This window comes from Glossina fuscipes, unplaced genomic scaffold (genome assembly GCF_014805625.2).
Source record: "Glossina fuscipes isolate IAEA_lab_2018 unplaced genomic scaffold, Yale_Gfus_2 3, whole genome shotgun sequence".
NCBI classification, from domain to species: Eukaryota; Metazoa; Arthropoda; class Insecta; order Diptera; family Glossinidae; genus Glossina; species Glossina fuscipes.
The window spans coordinates 3,565,501-3,584,008 of record NW_023998417.1 but is presented as its reverse complement, the minus strand read 5'-3'; the positions used below and the strand labels follow the sequence as shown (position 1 = coordinate 3,584,008).

The following is an 18,508-nucleotide window of genomic DNA, read 5'->3' as shown; positions in this document are numbered from 1 at the left end:
ATCAAATAAAAAAATATTTGTTAAGTCTAACTAAACGAGCAGTTATCTTGGTCGAACAGGTCACGCATCTCTCTACTCTAAAGAATTCGTTCAATATTACGAATATCAAAGGTTCCTCCTTAGCCGTATACAACTTTCTTAATTGTTTGTTTATTTGTTTGTTTGTTCTTTCTTCTCTGTTAAGTTATACCAAATCGAGTGTACTTTTGAGAATAAAAAACGAAAAAAAAAGAAAGAACAATGACAAGAGAAATATACTTTTTATTTACTTTACCCGATTTTTATGCACAACTGTGAAAATTCTATGACTTTCTTTCATCTATAAAAACTAGGTTAAAATTATGAGATGGGTACTCTTCGTTCATTGCAAAAAAAAAAAAGAAGGCATGAAATGATTTAGTAAGACAAATGAGAAAAAGGCCATTATCATCATCACGTCCCTTAGTGCATCCTCCTATAGACCATCGATTACTTTGTGTATCTTCTTATTAAGTCACTGTAACTAACAACAAGCCTTTGCCTATTCCTTAGTCCAGGGGGCACATACTGTAATATTTCACTCTGAAACTGCCTTTATAAAAGCTTGTACTTGCCGCATAAAATTTTCTTTCCGAGATATACTTTCGTCTTAATAGAAAAAAGTTATTTATCGCACACTTGAGAATTTAATCGTAATAAGTAACTATGGAAAAGATGCCGCATAGCTGAGCTAATAAAAGTCGAGCTTCGCGGTTGCAAATCCTGTTGCGGTTAGATCGTATTTGGTCATGACTATTGAAAATGCTCAACCGGTAAAAGTATAGGACTTGTCGATATAGTTACGCACTCAATAAGCTGCTCTTTCTCTCTTCCCATCTATCTTTCTCTCTACCGATGATATCGATTATATATTGCATCGCACATATCATGTATTGTAAATGTTTCAAGTTGATTGGAGTTTTTTTATTTTAAAAACCGTTTACATTTCTTTGATCATTATTATCGCACACTTTCCCCCGATTTCGCTGATTTACTATTTTGACCCAGAGAGTTTGTTAACCAAACATTTAAAGCTCAACTTAAGACTCAACCAATACTTAGGTGAAATCGAGTAAATACAGTAGTTTTTTGGTACCTGTTAACGGTTAATGACATGATTTTTTATCGACAGAGAGAGTAAAAAAAGAGATAAGAAAATCCAGAAGAAAGTTTAAAATAGTAAAGTATGTAGGTTATACAAGTGTATACTGTACGAACATTCCGATATATATATATATATATATATATATATATATTTTCTATTCCCCTTTTAAACGTTTGTTTAATGTAGTATATAAGGAAAAAGTCAAAGCCTATGATTAACATTTGAGATTAATTCTATCTACCGATGGTAAAATGTGCAAATATCAACTTTTAGATCATTACATAAACATATATGTTATTCCCTTTTTTATTATTCCTATCCTCTGTTATTGAAAAGTGTTCCTAAATGCAGGAAGAATTTTTTCGGAGAGAAGAGTAAAGTGTTTCAAAACAAGTTACTTTCTTACTTCTTCAAGGCAGTGGCAAACACAATTGGATTGAATTGAATGCTTTTGCTAAGCCCACATCATTAAAGGATGAGAATGTGTTGGAAGTGCCGCGTGTAGCGTGAACAAGTACACATTGAAGACTCTAACAGTGTTTTCTTTATTAGGTACATTTAATCACTTCCGTCCCTCGGTTACATAGTTTGCAAAGGCACCCGCATGATATCATTAGAGAATCACTAAACATGATATCCTTTGCTTTTTCGTTCATAAGCAAATCTTTAGAGAAAGCTGAAAACGTTTCTGACAGACATCATAAATCTCATTTAGCAAAGTAGATGAAATATGCTTATTTTTTCATAAACAAGGCTTTGGACATGTGTCCAAGATGCCTTCCGAGATGAATATAAATTTTCTATTGTTTTAACTGGACTTTGTAGAGGCAAATTAAAGTTCGTCAAGAATTTCTATGAGCAAGTATTCAAGGGTCAAGTTTTCAAAGTTTCACGTTATTTCAATTATTTGTCGAAAATATCCTTGTTTTTGATAGGTTTACCTTTACCTGCCTAAATCTTTTTCCGCGGCGCGAATTAAATCAGATAGAACTGAGAAAGGAAAGAGCGGGTGGTCGCAAACTGTGCGTGCCCCAAGCAACGAGTGTTTTAAGCTTTCAATCGGCTGAGCACTCACTACAGACGACCGTAGTGTCTTGAGAGCGCCGGTTCGGTCGGATCGGTTGCTCATGCGGATTTCGAAAATATTTTAATGGAAAGTTTTGTAATCATTCATTCATTCTTTATAATTTGGAAATACTTGAAAAAAAAAAAGCATTAAGTGAATTAAAATCAAAGAATCGCGACAAACAAGACACAAAAATTACAATACAATTACAAAAGTTGTACGAATCGTGTTGTGGTGAAAAATGTCCGCATTTAATATGTATGTAGTTTTGTTTAAGAAACACATGAATTGTGAAATTATTTAACAAACGCATTAAATCCTTACCAGTCGCGTAATCTTTTAACAAAATTAACTTTTTTTTTTTGTATTTATTTATTTATTTATTTATTTTTTTTTTTTGTAATTTTTGTGGGACATTTTCCCATACAAATAAGAATTTTCATTGGTTAACATCCTAGTTAAGTGTAAATATCCTTTAAACTTCTCAGGGGTAGTATTGTTTTGTTTTGCTCTTCACCACAAATAACAGCACAATTCGGTTTCAGTTGTATGGTGGGGGGTTTATTGACCCTTAATGGTTGAGGGAACAATAAAAAAAATAAAACAAAACGAAAACAAAAGCAAAAACAAGAAAACAAAAAAACAAAAAACCCTTACAATGCTGTCAAAATAAACAGTGTTTTAAAAAAGTGCAGATAATAATAACAAAGAAGAAAAACGAGCAAAAATACAATGCAGCCAGCAAATAGCGTAAATGTTTATAACAACAACGACAACGACAGCAGCAGCACTAGCAGCAACAACATCAACAATAATAATAATGATAATAAACACAATTACGTATATGCAAAAACACAAGTACATACATGCAACTTTGGTTGCTATTATGTAAAAATAACAATAGTTGTAATAAGAACAATGACAACAACAATAGCAACGTTAATAATCACATTTATAAACGCGTAAAAAACTTTAAACATATGCCACAGGAAGAGATCAATGCTTTCGGATACTTGGTCGAACAAAATGAAAGCCGTCCGTATAATTATGACATAATAAGCAAGATAAGCATTTTATTATTATATCGAGCAAGAGGATTCATAAAATTAATGTCTTCACCTACTTGACGTAAGAAAATCAACCAACAATATATTAGAAAATAAGTTTAATTACGTTTCTCTTAAAGCTTTATAGGCGAGAAAGTCCCCAATGCTTACGGGCTGCCGAAGATATTTATGAATGAATAATCTCGCCCTTAAAGATTAGGAAAGCCAAAGAGAGGCAAGGCCTTGAAAGGGAGTAGGCGAAAGACAGACAGACAGGGAGAGAGAGACAGACAGGGAGAGAGAGACAGAGAGGGAGAGAGACATAGACAGGGAGAGAGATACAGACAGACAGAGAGAGAGAGAGAGAGGGTGAGAGAGGGGGAGAGGGAGAGAGAGAGTTAGAAAGTGGGAAGAAGACAGAGAGGAAGATAGGGGAAAGGCGGAACTGTATATTTCGACGCTTTTTCTATCCTGACGGAGAGAGGCAAACAAAGAAAACACTTTGACAAAGGAAGTAAATATTGTCTGTGGTAATTTTTAAAAGCAAATGATATGATAACTGAACAAATGTTTAAAAATATTTCAATGTAAGAACGGCAATTATATGATACGTAAACGGAGAAGAGAAAAAAATTTTTTTTTTTTGTTTTTCCTGACTGTTCTGCTCGAACGTATAGAAAATCAATTTACTTTTCGAGAATTGCTCAAAGTATGCAATAAAAATTTCGTCTTTCTTCTTCTCTCTAGAATTCGAGAAAATCCACAGCTGTACTAATTTTAGTATATATATATATATGAAATATAAATAAAAATCTGCATTAAACCTAGGAAAGAATTCACTTAACCTAATTTACATACGCACGGCTATTAATGAACTAAGATGAGATTCAGAAATCTAATACTACTTTGGCTAGAAGTTAGTTAAAGAAAATAAACGAACTCAAAGTAAACAGATTGCCATGCTTCCTAGATCCCTAGGCCAAACGAAAACGAAAACGAAGATGTATTTCTAGACGCAAGGATGAGCTATGTACTAGACTTGTTTCATGTGGGGCGAGTTGTTCCGCTCAAATATTTCATCGTAACGATCAAAAGAATCATCTCAGGCAAAGTGTATGCAATTCTTCTCTTGTTGATAATGGTCTTATGGGTAATATACCAAAGGAAATCCATGCGATTTTTTTTGCAGAATTCGTTTATGGATACATACATGCACGCGCGTACAAATATATCTGCATAAATATATATATATATATATATATATATATATATGTACATATATATATGAGTGGCTAAGTGCGGTGGCGGTATTCGATTTTGTATGTAAATGAATGTACGTTAAAATATTATTAAAAATTTATATGCCGACAATTTCTACGACAACCACTATATGCATTGTACGAAAATGAGTATGAATTACAATTGGTAACTTAAATATAATAAAATATGTATGTACAGCGTATCCATATATATATACATATATATATAATATTTACTTATAAAACTTATCCGTATCTTTACACAAAATTTACTTGGCAGACTTTTTTTTTATTATCCCACTCTTGGTGGCGCTTAAAGTAAAATTTGTTTAAGTTTTGTGCATTTTTAACTCGTATGAAAGATTAAAGAGAAAATACAATGAATGAATAAAAGCGTTCAATGTTCACATGTTCAGTGTGAATGAAATTATATTGTAATAAATATGTAATTGTTTCTGTTTTAAGGAAATGGTTCTCTGAACGTTTGAATCTGTTAATGACCTTCATTTAAGCGGGATACAATACATTGCGGACAATTGAATTATTAAATTTCATTTGCTAGGATTCCGAATGGCGTATGCATATTACATTAGTGGTAGAGTTAGAAGCAATATTGGCCATGTACGATAGATCGAAGATGTAATTTCAGATTGAATTCTACGGAAGAAAGAACAAGAGGAAGGTATCTGTCTCGTAAAAGTGCCGATTTATAAAGATGTCTGTAAGGGCTCCAGGCTGTTTTCGAACTTTAAACCAATTACAGGTGCGACGATCAGAAAGATATGAACACAAGAAAAGAGATAAGAATAGCCCGTAGCTTAATGGCTGCGTGATCAATCAGTCCGTGTTATACTTTCACTAAGTGAACATTTACTATAGCCACGATCAAGTATGCGCAACTGAGATTTAACACTGACCTGGGCGGTCGCAAATTTCGTTTGCTCGGCTAGTCGTGTTATTCACAGGCAAGTGTAATCCCAGTAAGCATCGATGATAAAGTAACATTCGTTGCGTGCAAAATTTTTCGCCTCCAAATGCTATCTAATCAATTTACTAAAATTAAACTTTGTTGAAAGGCTTGGATATATATATGTCGTATGAGTATGGATTTTAGACCCGAATGTTGACAAATTGAATATTTGTCACGATTTGCGATTAATGCTTTATATAGTGGTTGCTAAATTTTTTTTTTTTATAATCACCATCCTAAGAAGGCGGTTAACCTCATTTTGTTTCTTTTTTTTTTCATTATATATGTAACTTCCAAAACGAAACTTTAGAGACCGTATAAAGTATATATGTTCGTCATCAGGGTGAAATTCTGAATTGATTTGGCCATGTCGGTCCTTGCGTCAACATATGGGTATCAAAGTATATTTCAAGAATGAAATGCAAAATGCATAATAATGGGTGTGGGAGACTCGGCCCCCCTTTTTCTTCTTCTTCTTCTTACTTGTTTGATATATATATACAGTATTATATTTTCGGATACTCATATCTATTGATAATTAATATTTAGCTTTGAGTTGGTTGTCAATTAGAAATATACATTTTCTTAACTGTTAACATACATACATTAGAAAATATTATCAAACACTTGCACAAATATTATATTTTACGCAAATATTATATTTTTCTAAGAATTTTGCTTAGAAATAAAACAGAAACGCAAAAGTTGATTACATCGTAGGAAATATTAATAAAAAAAAAAAAAATAAAAAAATTAAAAATAAAAAAAAAACATATAGAAGAAGAAAAAAAGATAATGGCAAAAGCTACTAAGAAAGTGAACAAAATGGCGTCCTTTAGGCCGTACGATAACTACTACATCGTTACACTAGAGGAACTTCAAGCACGTGAATATAAATGTATGCAACAATTACTGGAATTAAGAGCATGTCTTAATTACATTAATGGTAAGTACAAGTAATTAATTTATAGTTGCTTTCAAATGTAAAGTTGCTTGTAGTGGCTGATAGGCAACAGAAGAGATTGGATGTTAAAGCAGATTTGTTAGAAAAATGGAAGGCCTATGTTCATTGTGATCCATTACCAAAACCCTATTTGACACCCGACATACGAGCATTCTATGAAAGAAAGAAAATTTACGAAAATAGATCTGTTGAAAGGCATATCGATTGGGCTCTACCTATTGATGAACGCAGTATACTCAGTCAAGACGTTGCCAGAGTAGATAAAACGCGTCACGCCGTAGAACAGCTACTAAAAGAAGATTTTGGCCCGGAATACGATAAAAGCGTAAATGAATCAATAAAAGTTATACGAAGTATTGATAGTTACTTGGACAATGACAGTGAATCGCTGAAGGCTAAACGACAACTTCTAGAGGACATTATTGAAGTGAAGAAAAATATACAAAAAGAAATATGTGATTCCTTTAATCGCTACACCTACAGAATTATTTCTTCCGAAGATGTTAATATGAAGTAAGTCGCGTTCTTTCAAAATCGCTCACATTTTCATCCTTTTTTTTTTTTTTCCTTTAAAGTCCAGTGAATGCTTTAACTTTAGAGTATAGTTTCGTTGGTGAAAATTTTGCGATTCATTTATGGTCATTAAAAAATGTACCGATACGTTTTACTCATATACAGTAAGTGATATGTGCAAATATACGTTTGAAAATTCTTCCTCTTTCACCATAAATGTATTGTGTAGGGAACCACGAATGATGGCATATTTGTATAAGCTAAACCTATCTATGCATATTCCTTATTCAATGTTGCGTCAAGGTATGACAATACAAGCAATTCACATGAATTTTGATCACATTAGCGAATATGCGAAAAGTTTTAAACAGGAAATTGCCATGTCCGTGAGATTCCTAAACGCTGGCATTCAAGGTTAGTACTTGTTGCTTTTATGTCGTTGTCTCTATCAAGGTCAAGTTTTTTGTCGCTAAAAAAATCCATAAGGTTGTCTTCTCTTTCGGAATGGCATTCTTTTTTTTTTTTTTGGTTTATAATTAAGATAAAGAAATTTTTTTTAGATTTATCTGAATGCTTAGTCAACGAATTTAAGATGCAACTTGATATTCAGAAGAGGGTTCGCCAAACAATTATGGATAAATATCGAGAATATGAAGAAAAAGTACTTGCGTTAAAGCAAGCTGAGGAAGAAGCGGCAAAGAATCGAAAAAAAAGTCCAAAAAAAATTGTGACACCGAGCAAAATGCCTAAAGCGCCGCAATTTCTAGAAAAAGATGAATTTCCAGATATTTATCCTGATTTTCTTCTCGAAGAACAACAAGAATTTGAACTCTTTATAAATACATTTTATAATCCGAAAATATTTAATTTAAGCTTCGATGAGGTGAGAGACATGCAAATGTGACTTTAATGAACAATAAACTTAATTAATACTGTTACTTGCAGATAAATCTTAAAAAATATTGCATTTTGGGAGGCGTATATCAATTGAATTTCGTGCAGAAACCGAGACAAGCGGCCTTCAATTATGCTGGCATTAATATGACTTGGCATACCGAGGAGCATGAACTAATGATTGAAAAGCATTTGTATATACCCGAGAAACACCTCTTACCCGGTAAACGTTCGCTACGGTATTCTATCAATGAAGAACAAGCCAAAGCTGAGGCGATATCCACTGACACTGGCGTATTAGCCGAGAATATTGATCCGGAAAATCCGTGGTTCGTATTAACGTTTAAATTGCCGGACTATCTGTGTTATTGGAGTGAACCAATAGCCTGTCAATATGAATTGATAGAAGAAATTATCGAAATTACAGAAGAAGCCAGAACATCCGAAGGTGAAATTCAGAGGCAAACAAAACTTTTTCACGACAGAGATTCCGCATTTGAGAAAATTTTGGTCGATGATGTAAATATGGGAAGCATTCTAGTAGCACGGGGTATGTCTCTCGTACCATCTAGATCGAATTATTTTGCCCCCTCAGCTGCGAGTCTGCGCTTGTCGCTGAAGAAAGAGGAACAGCAACATTATGCAGACGATGGCATTCTTTATCTTAATGATTTTAGCTTGAAGCGAAACTTTAACACTGCCCAAGTGCGTAACATTGAGAGGCATTGTGTGCCGCATCTTTTGTCTTCATATAAATTTCCAAAAGAAATTAAAGAAGAGGAAATCCAAGCCGCATTACGCAGTCGACGCAGAGGTACAACTCTTCTTCCCCGCAAAAGGGACGACATTGACGAACTCGAGGAAAAATCGACCCGTTTGTTTACCTTCGACGAAATGCAAACAAATCCGGAACGTTTATACATGTTCTTTAATAAAACCGAAGATTTGTATATTGCCAATCATATACGAGAGTTTCAAGGTCATTTACCTTCGGAACCGGAAACGTTTTATCAATTAGTCAGAACGTTAACATTAGTAAAACGACTTTTTCAATTCAACATACGTCATATATTGGAATTGGAACCGCACAAACCAAAAATAGATTTTCAAACCTATCGACAAAGAAAACTTGAGAAACAGAGAAGGAAAGCAAAAAAACTAGACAAAGCCGATATAGGCACAGATAAAAAGGAGCGTGGTCGATCTACTAGGGCGGCGACTATTAGACCTTCTGCTAGAGCGTCCTCTCGAGCTGTTATGACTCGTGCACCTTCGATTGCATCAAGAAGTCCAGCTGCCAGAGCGTCTGTCCGAACAACTGTCAGATCATCCATAAGGCAAGTTGCAAGACCATCTACAAGATCATCGTCTAGAGGATCGGTTAAACTTGCCGCCAGACGCAGGTCGTCGGTTTCCGTTCGAGCATCTCGCAGGGGAACCATTGGTGGCTTTACAACGCAGGCAACGGGAAAACCACGACGAGTAGAGAAACTCGCTGACTGGGAGGACACCTCATCCAGTGAAGAGAGTATTGATAGAAAGGATGCTATCGCTATCCAAAAAGAGGAAGATACTCCAAAGACTAAGACTATTACATATTCACACTGGACCACAAAATATATCAAAAGGCAAAGTTTTGATAAAGCACAAAATAAATACATTATCGAAACAGACCGATTGGGTAGGTGCAAGGAGAGGAGAAATCATATCGTAATACTTAAGCCCGTCGTCTATTTTTTCATTTCGTATCATAAGATTTCTAATTTTCTTCTTCTTTCATGTCTTCTCTCTCTCTCCCTCTCTCTCTCTCTCTCTTTCTCTGTTCTCTTTATTAGGTTATATAGGTTTTGCTTTTAGACGCTATGAGCATTTTCCATTCAAATATTGGGACCTACAGCCTAGCGAAACAAAGTAAGAGTAAAATTTGAGAATAATAAAAAAAAAAAAAAAACTTTTGTAGCATTTTTCCTTTTTTTTTTTCTTTTTTTCATCTTCGTCATGGTGGTATGGTAGCCCAGAAAATGAGGTGGTTCTTACACTCGATACCCAACATGTGAGATGTGTCTTATATATAACTGGAGAAGGTATACGTGGTCATGTCACAGATCCTAGTAAAAAATTTATACGCAATCCGAAAATGTATTTGGTTATTGATGAACCGCTTAAGGATTATGGTGAATTTAAGCGACGTTTTAAGGAAAAAAATCTTAATATATTTGCCGAGCATGATGCACGCTTTTATATAGAAAATGGTTATTTCTCGGAAAAGCATTTAGCAATGGAATTGCATACGTATTGCTGTATGGCACTTCATAGCACTCAAATGAAATACGGTTTTAGTGAATGGAATCGTTTAAGTAAACGACGTGACATTATTTTAAAATATGTACAATATCAGGATGATCCTCAAAATACGGTAGCAATTCATGTCACCCCTGAAGCGGCGACATTCGTTGATGTACAAGAGTTGTGCTCAATTAACACCGATGATATTAACTTGGCTTTTATCCCTACATGGCGCAATGTTAATGTAAGCATGTACACACATAAAATGCACATACGCGTTATATATATCTATATATATATATATATATATATATATAGATCAAAATCATTTCTCTTATTATTATTTTTTCTTAGCCTTATTGTGATCTACATCAGACAATTTGCTCAATGTATCCTAATGCTATTGATTTACGTTGCCGGAATTCAAAGTTAATTTGCTGCTTGAAATCACTTCTTAGTGAAATACGACCATTAAGCTATTCATAGGATCTCATAAATCTTTAGATCCATAACAATTTGGTTTTTTTTTTTTCTTCAATAATATTAAATTATTAAAAAGAATAAATGAGATTTTCTGGACGAAAGGTGGTTCAAGGTTTAAAAACTTTAATGATTGTATGGCATAGGACACTTGAAAGCGTATGATGATGTGATCGTAGTGAAATCAATAATAATAATATGCGTAGTATTCTCGGAATGTGAAATTTTAAATCGAAAGCAAACACACCGTTCACAACACAACAGACGTCAATTGGTTTTCTAGGGAAAAAGAATTACGCTTTCACAAGAATCGAAGTTGATGTAAATATTGACAGTAATTCCTAACTAAGTGCGGGTATTTGTACAGACGTCCTACACGCTGGAGTTTGTGTGAAACTTTACAAAAAAAAAAAATCGGCCAAGTTGATGCTTTTAAAGCCATATTATAAAAAGCAAAGGCAAATATTTGCACGCGAATGGATAAGATTATGTCCATAGCGGTGTGTGTGGATGTGTGTACGTGCTACAAAAAACAAAAAAAACAACTTTAATTAAAGATACACCGAATTACTTTCTTCGATTTCAATCATCACACTTTCTCTTAGCTAATGATCGCTTTAGCACTTATATGCTGGGCAGTAATTACACAAGTGAAGGATGGTTAACCGAGAAACTAAGACACGCATCTTTTTATTATCTTCAATAAGGAAGAAAGAGATATGCAGGAGTAATCAAAATTAGTTGATAGGTTGATCGAGATTTCAGCAGCCAAAGACAAAAGGATAATATCACGATTCTCGATATCAACCGTAATATAATAATTATAAGAAACAGGGAAAATGTTCTCGCTTAAAATGGAACAGCCGGCATCTCTTTTCCGTCTTTTTAGGAGAATCAAAGAAGAAGAAGAAAAAAAAAAAACGAAGGCAAAAATCAAACTAAAATTAGACAACAATAGGGCAGGCAATACCGCTCTGTACACACCGTGCCGCCTATTCTTAGTGTTTATCACCCGATAAAATACCAAGAATGATATCTTATTATCCGACGGAATGGCCGAAGGGAAAGAATCTCCACTAACAACCCAATAGCCGCGCTTTCAAACCTCAAATGCAGTAGAGTTTTGGACAAATCCGATAGCTTTAGAATGCTATTACTTTGGGGGTTTCATCTTCCTCTGGCTAAATTATTAGTAATAATAATATATTTTCTTTCCTTGCAAAGACTTATTTTTTACGGGAATTTTAGGTGCGCAAATAAATTCACGGGTTGTTTTTTTCAAAGGGAATACACGAAACGAGTTTTCAATATATTATCTACGACTAGATGACTACTTCTACTACGTTTTGGTAGGAATATAAATTCCGCGCTGGCAAGACAAAGGACATATTGAAGTTGTGCGAGGAAAGGCCTACAATTATCGTCATGAGAATGAAGGCACTGCTTGGACGGACTACAATGCAATTGACTTTAACCAGTGTTAACCTAAAGAAGTAACGTCCACTCTACGTTGTGTACGTTCTAAATTACTGCTGCTTAAGATTCTTAGGCAAGTTTTACTGTATAGGTTCGGACGCTGACAAGTCTTAAGATCATGACGTTTGGTGTTTTACGTCATCTATTAACGTTTGGTATATGGGTTCGAATGTTGACAACTCTTAATACCATGACTTTCGACGTTTTGTGCAGACTTTTTTCTCTCGATTATATCGTTTGTTATTAATAGTGTTTCGTAATATATATCTAATTACTGGACTTTAACATATGTAATTTAATATTCTTTCTCTTGCTCAGATTTATATGAAAATTAAGCTTAACATAGTTAATTATTTTAAAAGGAAACACATGTACCTCTAATTATTTAACATAGCAGGCATATATGGTGAATATGAAAATGAGATCCATTGATTTCCCAATGCTATCACAATTAGAAAAAAAAACACTAAGCATTGTTTCAATCATCTGCCAATCATTTTCCTGGAACACTTATAATACAAATTGATTTCGGTTATGAGAATCATGACTAAGAGAAAAATCTTAAATTCGTTTAAAAATTAAAAATAAAAATAAATTTTGCTTAAAATTGGTGACTAGTAAGTGAAAAATACTGTAGTGTCGATATGTAAACTTATGTAGTTAGTAATTGTGCATGCCTCGGAATTTACTCAAAGTTAAACACGTATATATATATATACATATATATATGTAAAGGTTTGTATACAATACAATCGCATCGAACGATAAACGATAAAAGCATCATTTGATGGATACACATACATGTATATATGTGTACATAAATGTATAAATGGGAAAAAAAAAAAAAATAGAGTAAAAATAAAAGCAGAAACAGAGTATAAAATACATTCTATAATGGTCTGTCGGGCAAAAGGGCAAATGACTATTTTATTTTTATAACATGAAAATAATACAATGGCTAACTGATGTTATGTGAGTTTGAGGTTATGTTCTCAGTCATGCCGTTGGACACCGGATACGATAGAATAAATAAACGGAAATGACACCATACACGTGTATTATACATGAATGCAAGCCTGTGCACTGTGGACTGTGCACTGTGCACTGATACAAATGCATTTTTAAATAAACGAATGTTTGCTTTGGTTTTTACTTTTACTGCTGAATGAAAAAGTTGAAACACACATTACAAGACCATAAATTCTAGACTTATAAGAATTCCATTGATGGACATGAATTGAATAACTTATACAATTAAAAATTAGTATATGCTATATACAAGATATGAAACACATTGAAGGGAATTATTTTTACGAATACAATGAATGATGAAATTTGTTGAAGTTTAAAGTTCGTCCATAATACGTTCATAGGCATTAAGGCAATTTTTGTTTTATATATATGTATGTATATATATTTATATATGTATATATATATATATATATTTATATATGTATATATGTATATATATATATATATATTTATATATGTATATATATGTATGTATGTATAAGAGAAAATTTCATTCGTAATTGCGGATTATTGAGTTAGGAAAATTTTATAAAGAGTACTTCTCGGGCCACAAGTGGAAACCATCTCGAACCCGAAAAAGTTCACTTATGTGAAATTGTAAAGGAGCATAAAATGAGCATAATTCCGTAATAAGACGATTTCCCAAGTGTTCTGTGCGTTAATACAAAGGTTTTATCACTTATCAGGACACAATCATAAGCGATTGCTGAGTGTGTTAGGAAAAAATTATTATAGGCTTTCTACTGATCGATTATCAACAAATGTCTGCAAGATTTGACAATAATAAGCGAGAGCATTCCTTGAAGTCAAGTTTTATTGTACATGGTGATCATATAAGAGATCTTCTTTTTTTGAAATCTCAACAAAAGCATTTTCGTTTAATCACTCTGTACAGTCAAATGCGCCTAACGAAATCGCGAAAAAAGCATATAAAAGTAGCTTGTTAAGTGCAATGGTCTAAAGTGCAAAATGAAACGTAAATGAAATAAATAAGAAAAATTTTATTCGCTCTATCCGAATACTGAGCATCTCTAGTGTAGACAAGACTAAAAGAAACAAAATTTCTAATTTTGCTGTTTACGATAATTTAGGTAAGGTAGGCGTGGCTGATTTTCCTCTTTTTCCCTATATATGAAAATTATTGCAATCGTACATATTCCTATTTATAAGTAGTAAGCAAGTAAATCAAAGAGGACAAGTGTTCTCAGTTTATAGGCGTCTTGCGCCATTTTCCTAATCAATCAAGTGAGCAAGATCGCCCAATGTTATTAGCCAATTTGAAACTGCGCCACATCTTACTTTTTGTGAAGTCTAACCACCACAAACATTACACATAGACGGACAACCGGACATTGTTATATTAAGTATATATATATATATGCACTTTATATGGCTTCTGAAGCATTTCTCTGATTGTTGGCAACATTTTCAAAGAAAATTACTATACTAACTATAGGCGTTTAATTAAGAAGACTTAGGTTACTTAGAGAGAAAACCATTCTTCTAATTATTTTTATAAATAAATAATTTATGCTATATATAAAATTTTCATTTATTAATTACAACAAGAGCCTCAGTTGAAACCACATAAATAATCATTCTTTGAAAATCGTTCCAATTGGATGACTCCGCATGCTTGTAATTAAAGAAAGAAACTGGTTTGTTTTTTTTTTTTTTTTTTGTTTTTATGTTGTTTGGTATTTAAGACTTAGGGCAACAACTATGGTCTTCTTCTACTTACTTTGTTGTTATCTTCGTTACTGCAGCTAAGTTAAATTGCATACACATATGCACAAACTACAGAGGGAGATACATTATTCCAGATTAACCGGTATGTGTATGCAGTATGCTGTCTCTGTTCACCTAAAACCCAAAACATACAAACTAAAAATTTAAAATTGGCATCGAAATTGTAATCGCATGACACATCATAAAATGCTTGAAAAAGAATATAAATATATATATTCACATAAACAAGAAAAAAAATATATCTTAAATTCTTAAAGTGCTTACTTAGACATATATTTTTCATTTCTTGTAGAGAGAGAAAGAGAAAGAGAGAGAGAGAGAGAGAGAGAGAAAGAGAGAGAGAGAGAGAGAGAAAAATATAGTGGAGATTCAATTAACGATCAGTAACGGTATTGTGTCCTAGAAAATTTTTCAAATTTTAGGTTAACATTATTTTCTTTATATGCTGACCGATCGATCATTCAACTTCGGAGACGATAATAATCGCATATGTATTTTGGCTGTGTGTTTGGCTGGCGTTTGATTAAAAAATCTATAAAACTAATTATCATCACCTAAATAGTTTTTACCCTTCACTTTTCTATTCGAGGTAAGATTTTTATGAATATATATATATACTGATCGTATTCACAATCATTTAAAGTTGAATTCTACAAAAGCACTTTATAACATTTATTTTGTTGTTATTGTTTAGATATCAATCAAACAACATCCGCGTAATCGTGAATATGTGAGATGGTTGGTAAATAAGAAAAAGAAAAAAAAAAAAGCTTGGAATTAGTCATCGACTGACTTGTGGGCAACATCATCAAATTCAAAGGTTAAGAACCTTTTGACTAGCATGGGAGCCAAACGATACACAATAACTATTAAAAAATTTTAAATCTACGCTTCTATAAAATATTGTACATGAACTAATAAATTAAAAGTGTTTTTTGCAAACTATATCTTAAGAAAATTTAAATGTTTCTCTATTCCATTTAAGTGGCGTTATAAAGTTAATAGTATTTCTACTAAAGCTCTACGAAAATAAAGCATAATTTTGAAAGCTTAAAAATGGTTCGAAGATTGCGTTGTGGGAAAAATAACTCTCTCCGATCAAGCTGTAGTTAATTATTGAATAGTATCGATATTGTAGTCCAATGAATCTCGTCAAGTAAGTTATAATGAATCGAAATTGTGATAAAAGTGGCTGACGTTAGCATTTCTGAAGAACATTTGAAACAGATTTAGGCTAGCAACGCATACTAATAAAATATAATATTCACCGTAAATTTACTTTTCACACTTGCAACTCATCCTTAATTTAATGATTTTAAGCTCAATTACAGACAATATATGGAACATCATTACTGCCTGCAAGACCTGAAAAATATGTATTCGACGTGAATCAAAAACTCTCTAAAGCGAACAATGAAACCTGTTGTTCAATTGCGTCCTGAAAATTTTATTCGACTTATTTTACAAATTTCTATACCCACCAAGAGGTTTAATAAGCCCAAGCATGCGTTTCACAAATTTTGCAATTCGTTACTCTTATCCATGTACAAAGATCAATCAATTTGAAGAATATTCACACGTTTGTGGAACATCGTGGCGTCAGCTTGGAACATAGAAACGTGAAACCGATTTTAAATTGTTCACATGTCGTAAGGATTTCATATTATTCTCTCCGGCAGGTAGTGTGAGCATTAGCATAAAATATACCCGAGAATGGTCTTAGATTTTATTTCACGAGCTCAATTATTAATAATAATAATAATATTTTTAATATAAATATCGCTCAATAAGTTCTTAGGATCGTATGCTACGGCTTAGGTTGGACTGTTGACAGCCAAATGTGACAAAATTTCCTTACATTCCGGCCATTAGTTTAAAAACTTTGGCAGCTGTCTTAGTGAGGGCAGTGACGCATCGGCTAGCATCATTGACCTGAGTCAATAATGTCGACATCTACCAGTCGTTCTACGAACTTTTTAAGTGACTTGTTAAATTTCCTGAGTGTTCCTATAACGATTTTTGAATGAAATTAAGTCTCAGGTGTCTTTCTTCATAGGACGCAGGACGGACGGACATACAGGCGGGATTAATTCCGACTCAAAGGCTTATACGAATATTCTCGCATATATTTTAAGGGTTCTGTAATATGTAATTTTTGGTAATCGCAAGTAGCTGGATATATTTAGTATACCGCAATCTACGATGATGAATATGAAAATTTGATAAGATCTGCGCAAATGTTTGCAGCATTTCTTTCAAAACTACGCATATATGTTTACAAGGATATGAAGGTAAATGAACTAAAGAAAAACGATACACACACACTCACACACACACACACACACACACACAAAGAGACATATATATACATAAATAATTAGTTATCAGGAGAAGACTCATAGAAGCTAACTTGAAGGGAAGCAGTAAAAGAAAAAAAAGATTCATTTTTAGTGATAACAACTTTGAATGAGTAGAATAACAAGTAAAAGTGGTTGTAAAGGATATTTAGCAAACATTATTTTATGTCATTTATTTTGCGACAATAGAAAATATTTTATCAAGATTTTAAGGTGTGTTAAAATATTATTACACAACATTTACTCTTTACATCGAGAAGTATAGAAGATTTTGAATGAATTTCGTAATAAATGAACGAAGAAGAGAAGAATTAAAATGAAAGCACCATAGAAAATAGAAAACAGTATATATATATATATGTATATATATACACGTACGAAAGAATCTCGTATAGGATGAGGAGCATGCTACGCAATAAATGGACGACTTTTGTTTAGTATATCTGCTTGTCACTAGTAAATATATGAAATAAATTGATTGAACTTTAGTTGTTCAGAGGATATGTTAGTAAACTTTAGCAAAATTTTTATTTTGCTATTTTATAATCATTTACGGATTACCCATTACGGACAAATATTGTTAAGCGTGTGGTGTCTGGTTTTGTTTCTTCAAAAATTTCCAACTAATAAATAAATATTTTTACATTAGTCTGGGAAAGAAAGGAAAAACCGAAAACACAATCATGACGCTTGACCTGCTTTATGACGCAGCTGGCGAATCGTATAAAGATTACCAACAATTAGTAAATATTTAGCGGAAAAAGGGATTAACGCCGTGATTGCCGTGATGAGTTGAGATAAGGGTAACTTGCTCCTATATCGGATCAGTACTCCTCTTGTTTAAACACAAATTTCCCTATCCTTGTATTTATAATCTAGCGCAACTCCTTCACGTTTTCTAAAGTCATAACAAACAAATGATTTAAAAAAAAAAGCAACAACTTGTGATAAAAAAATTAAATAAAATATATAAAACACTATACCATCGTTATTGTTGATCACGTGGCGTATGTATAGGTGCATATAGGGGGCAGATATAAAAAGTTGCAAAATGTACATTTTTTATATTTGCTGCGAGCATATTATTATTCATAGTTCGAGTAGTAGCTAAAAATTTTTATATGCTTAAATCTTCTCAACATTACTAGTCTTGTATCGTTTAGGATATAGTAAATCATTCTGAAGGGCAAAATCGTTCAGAACAAACTATATCGTAATGATTTTCATAACTGGGCTCAATACTTTTCATACTAGTTTTTATTATCAGGAAGCAAAAAAAAAAAAAAAATATAG

At 32.9% G+C, this 18,508-nt stretch overlaps 1 protein-coding gene across 1 annotated transcript; it reads left to right on the top strand.

Annotated features, from left to right (window-relative positions):
• The first annotated feature begins 5,949 nt into the window (after positions 1 to 5,949).
• LOC119635112 lies at positions 5,950 to 10,676 on the top strand. Its single transcript, XM_038029693.1, has 9 exons — positions 5,950 to 6,410; positions 6,464 to 6,941; positions 7,004 to 7,105; positions 7,171 to 7,355; positions 7,502 to 7,824; positions 7,887 to 9,516; positions 9,671 to 9,746; positions 9,849 to 10,365; positions 10,476 to 10,676. Exons 1-9 carry the CDS (start codon positions 6,260 to 6,262, stop codon positions 10,605 to 10,607), a joined length of 3,594 nt encoding a protein of 1,197 aa, XP_037885621.1. The 5' UTR covers positions 5,950 to 6,259; the 3' UTR covers positions 10,608 to 10,676.
• The last annotated feature ends 7,832 nt before the right edge of the window (positions 10,677 to 18,508 follow it).

Coding starts and splice junctions, on each gene's coding strand:
- LOC119635112 (XM_038029693.1), top strand. CDS start 6,260: ATGGCAAAAGCTACTAAGAAAGTGAACAAAATGGCGTCCTTTAGGCCG. Junction 9,747..9,848: donor CTACAGCCTAGCGAAACAAA/GTAAGAGTAAAA, acceptor GTGGTATGGTAG/CCCAGAAAATGAGGTGGTTC. Junction 10,366..10,475: donor CTACATGGCGCAATGTTAAT/GTAAGCATGTAC, acceptor ATTTTTTCTTAG/CCTTATTGTGATCTACATCA.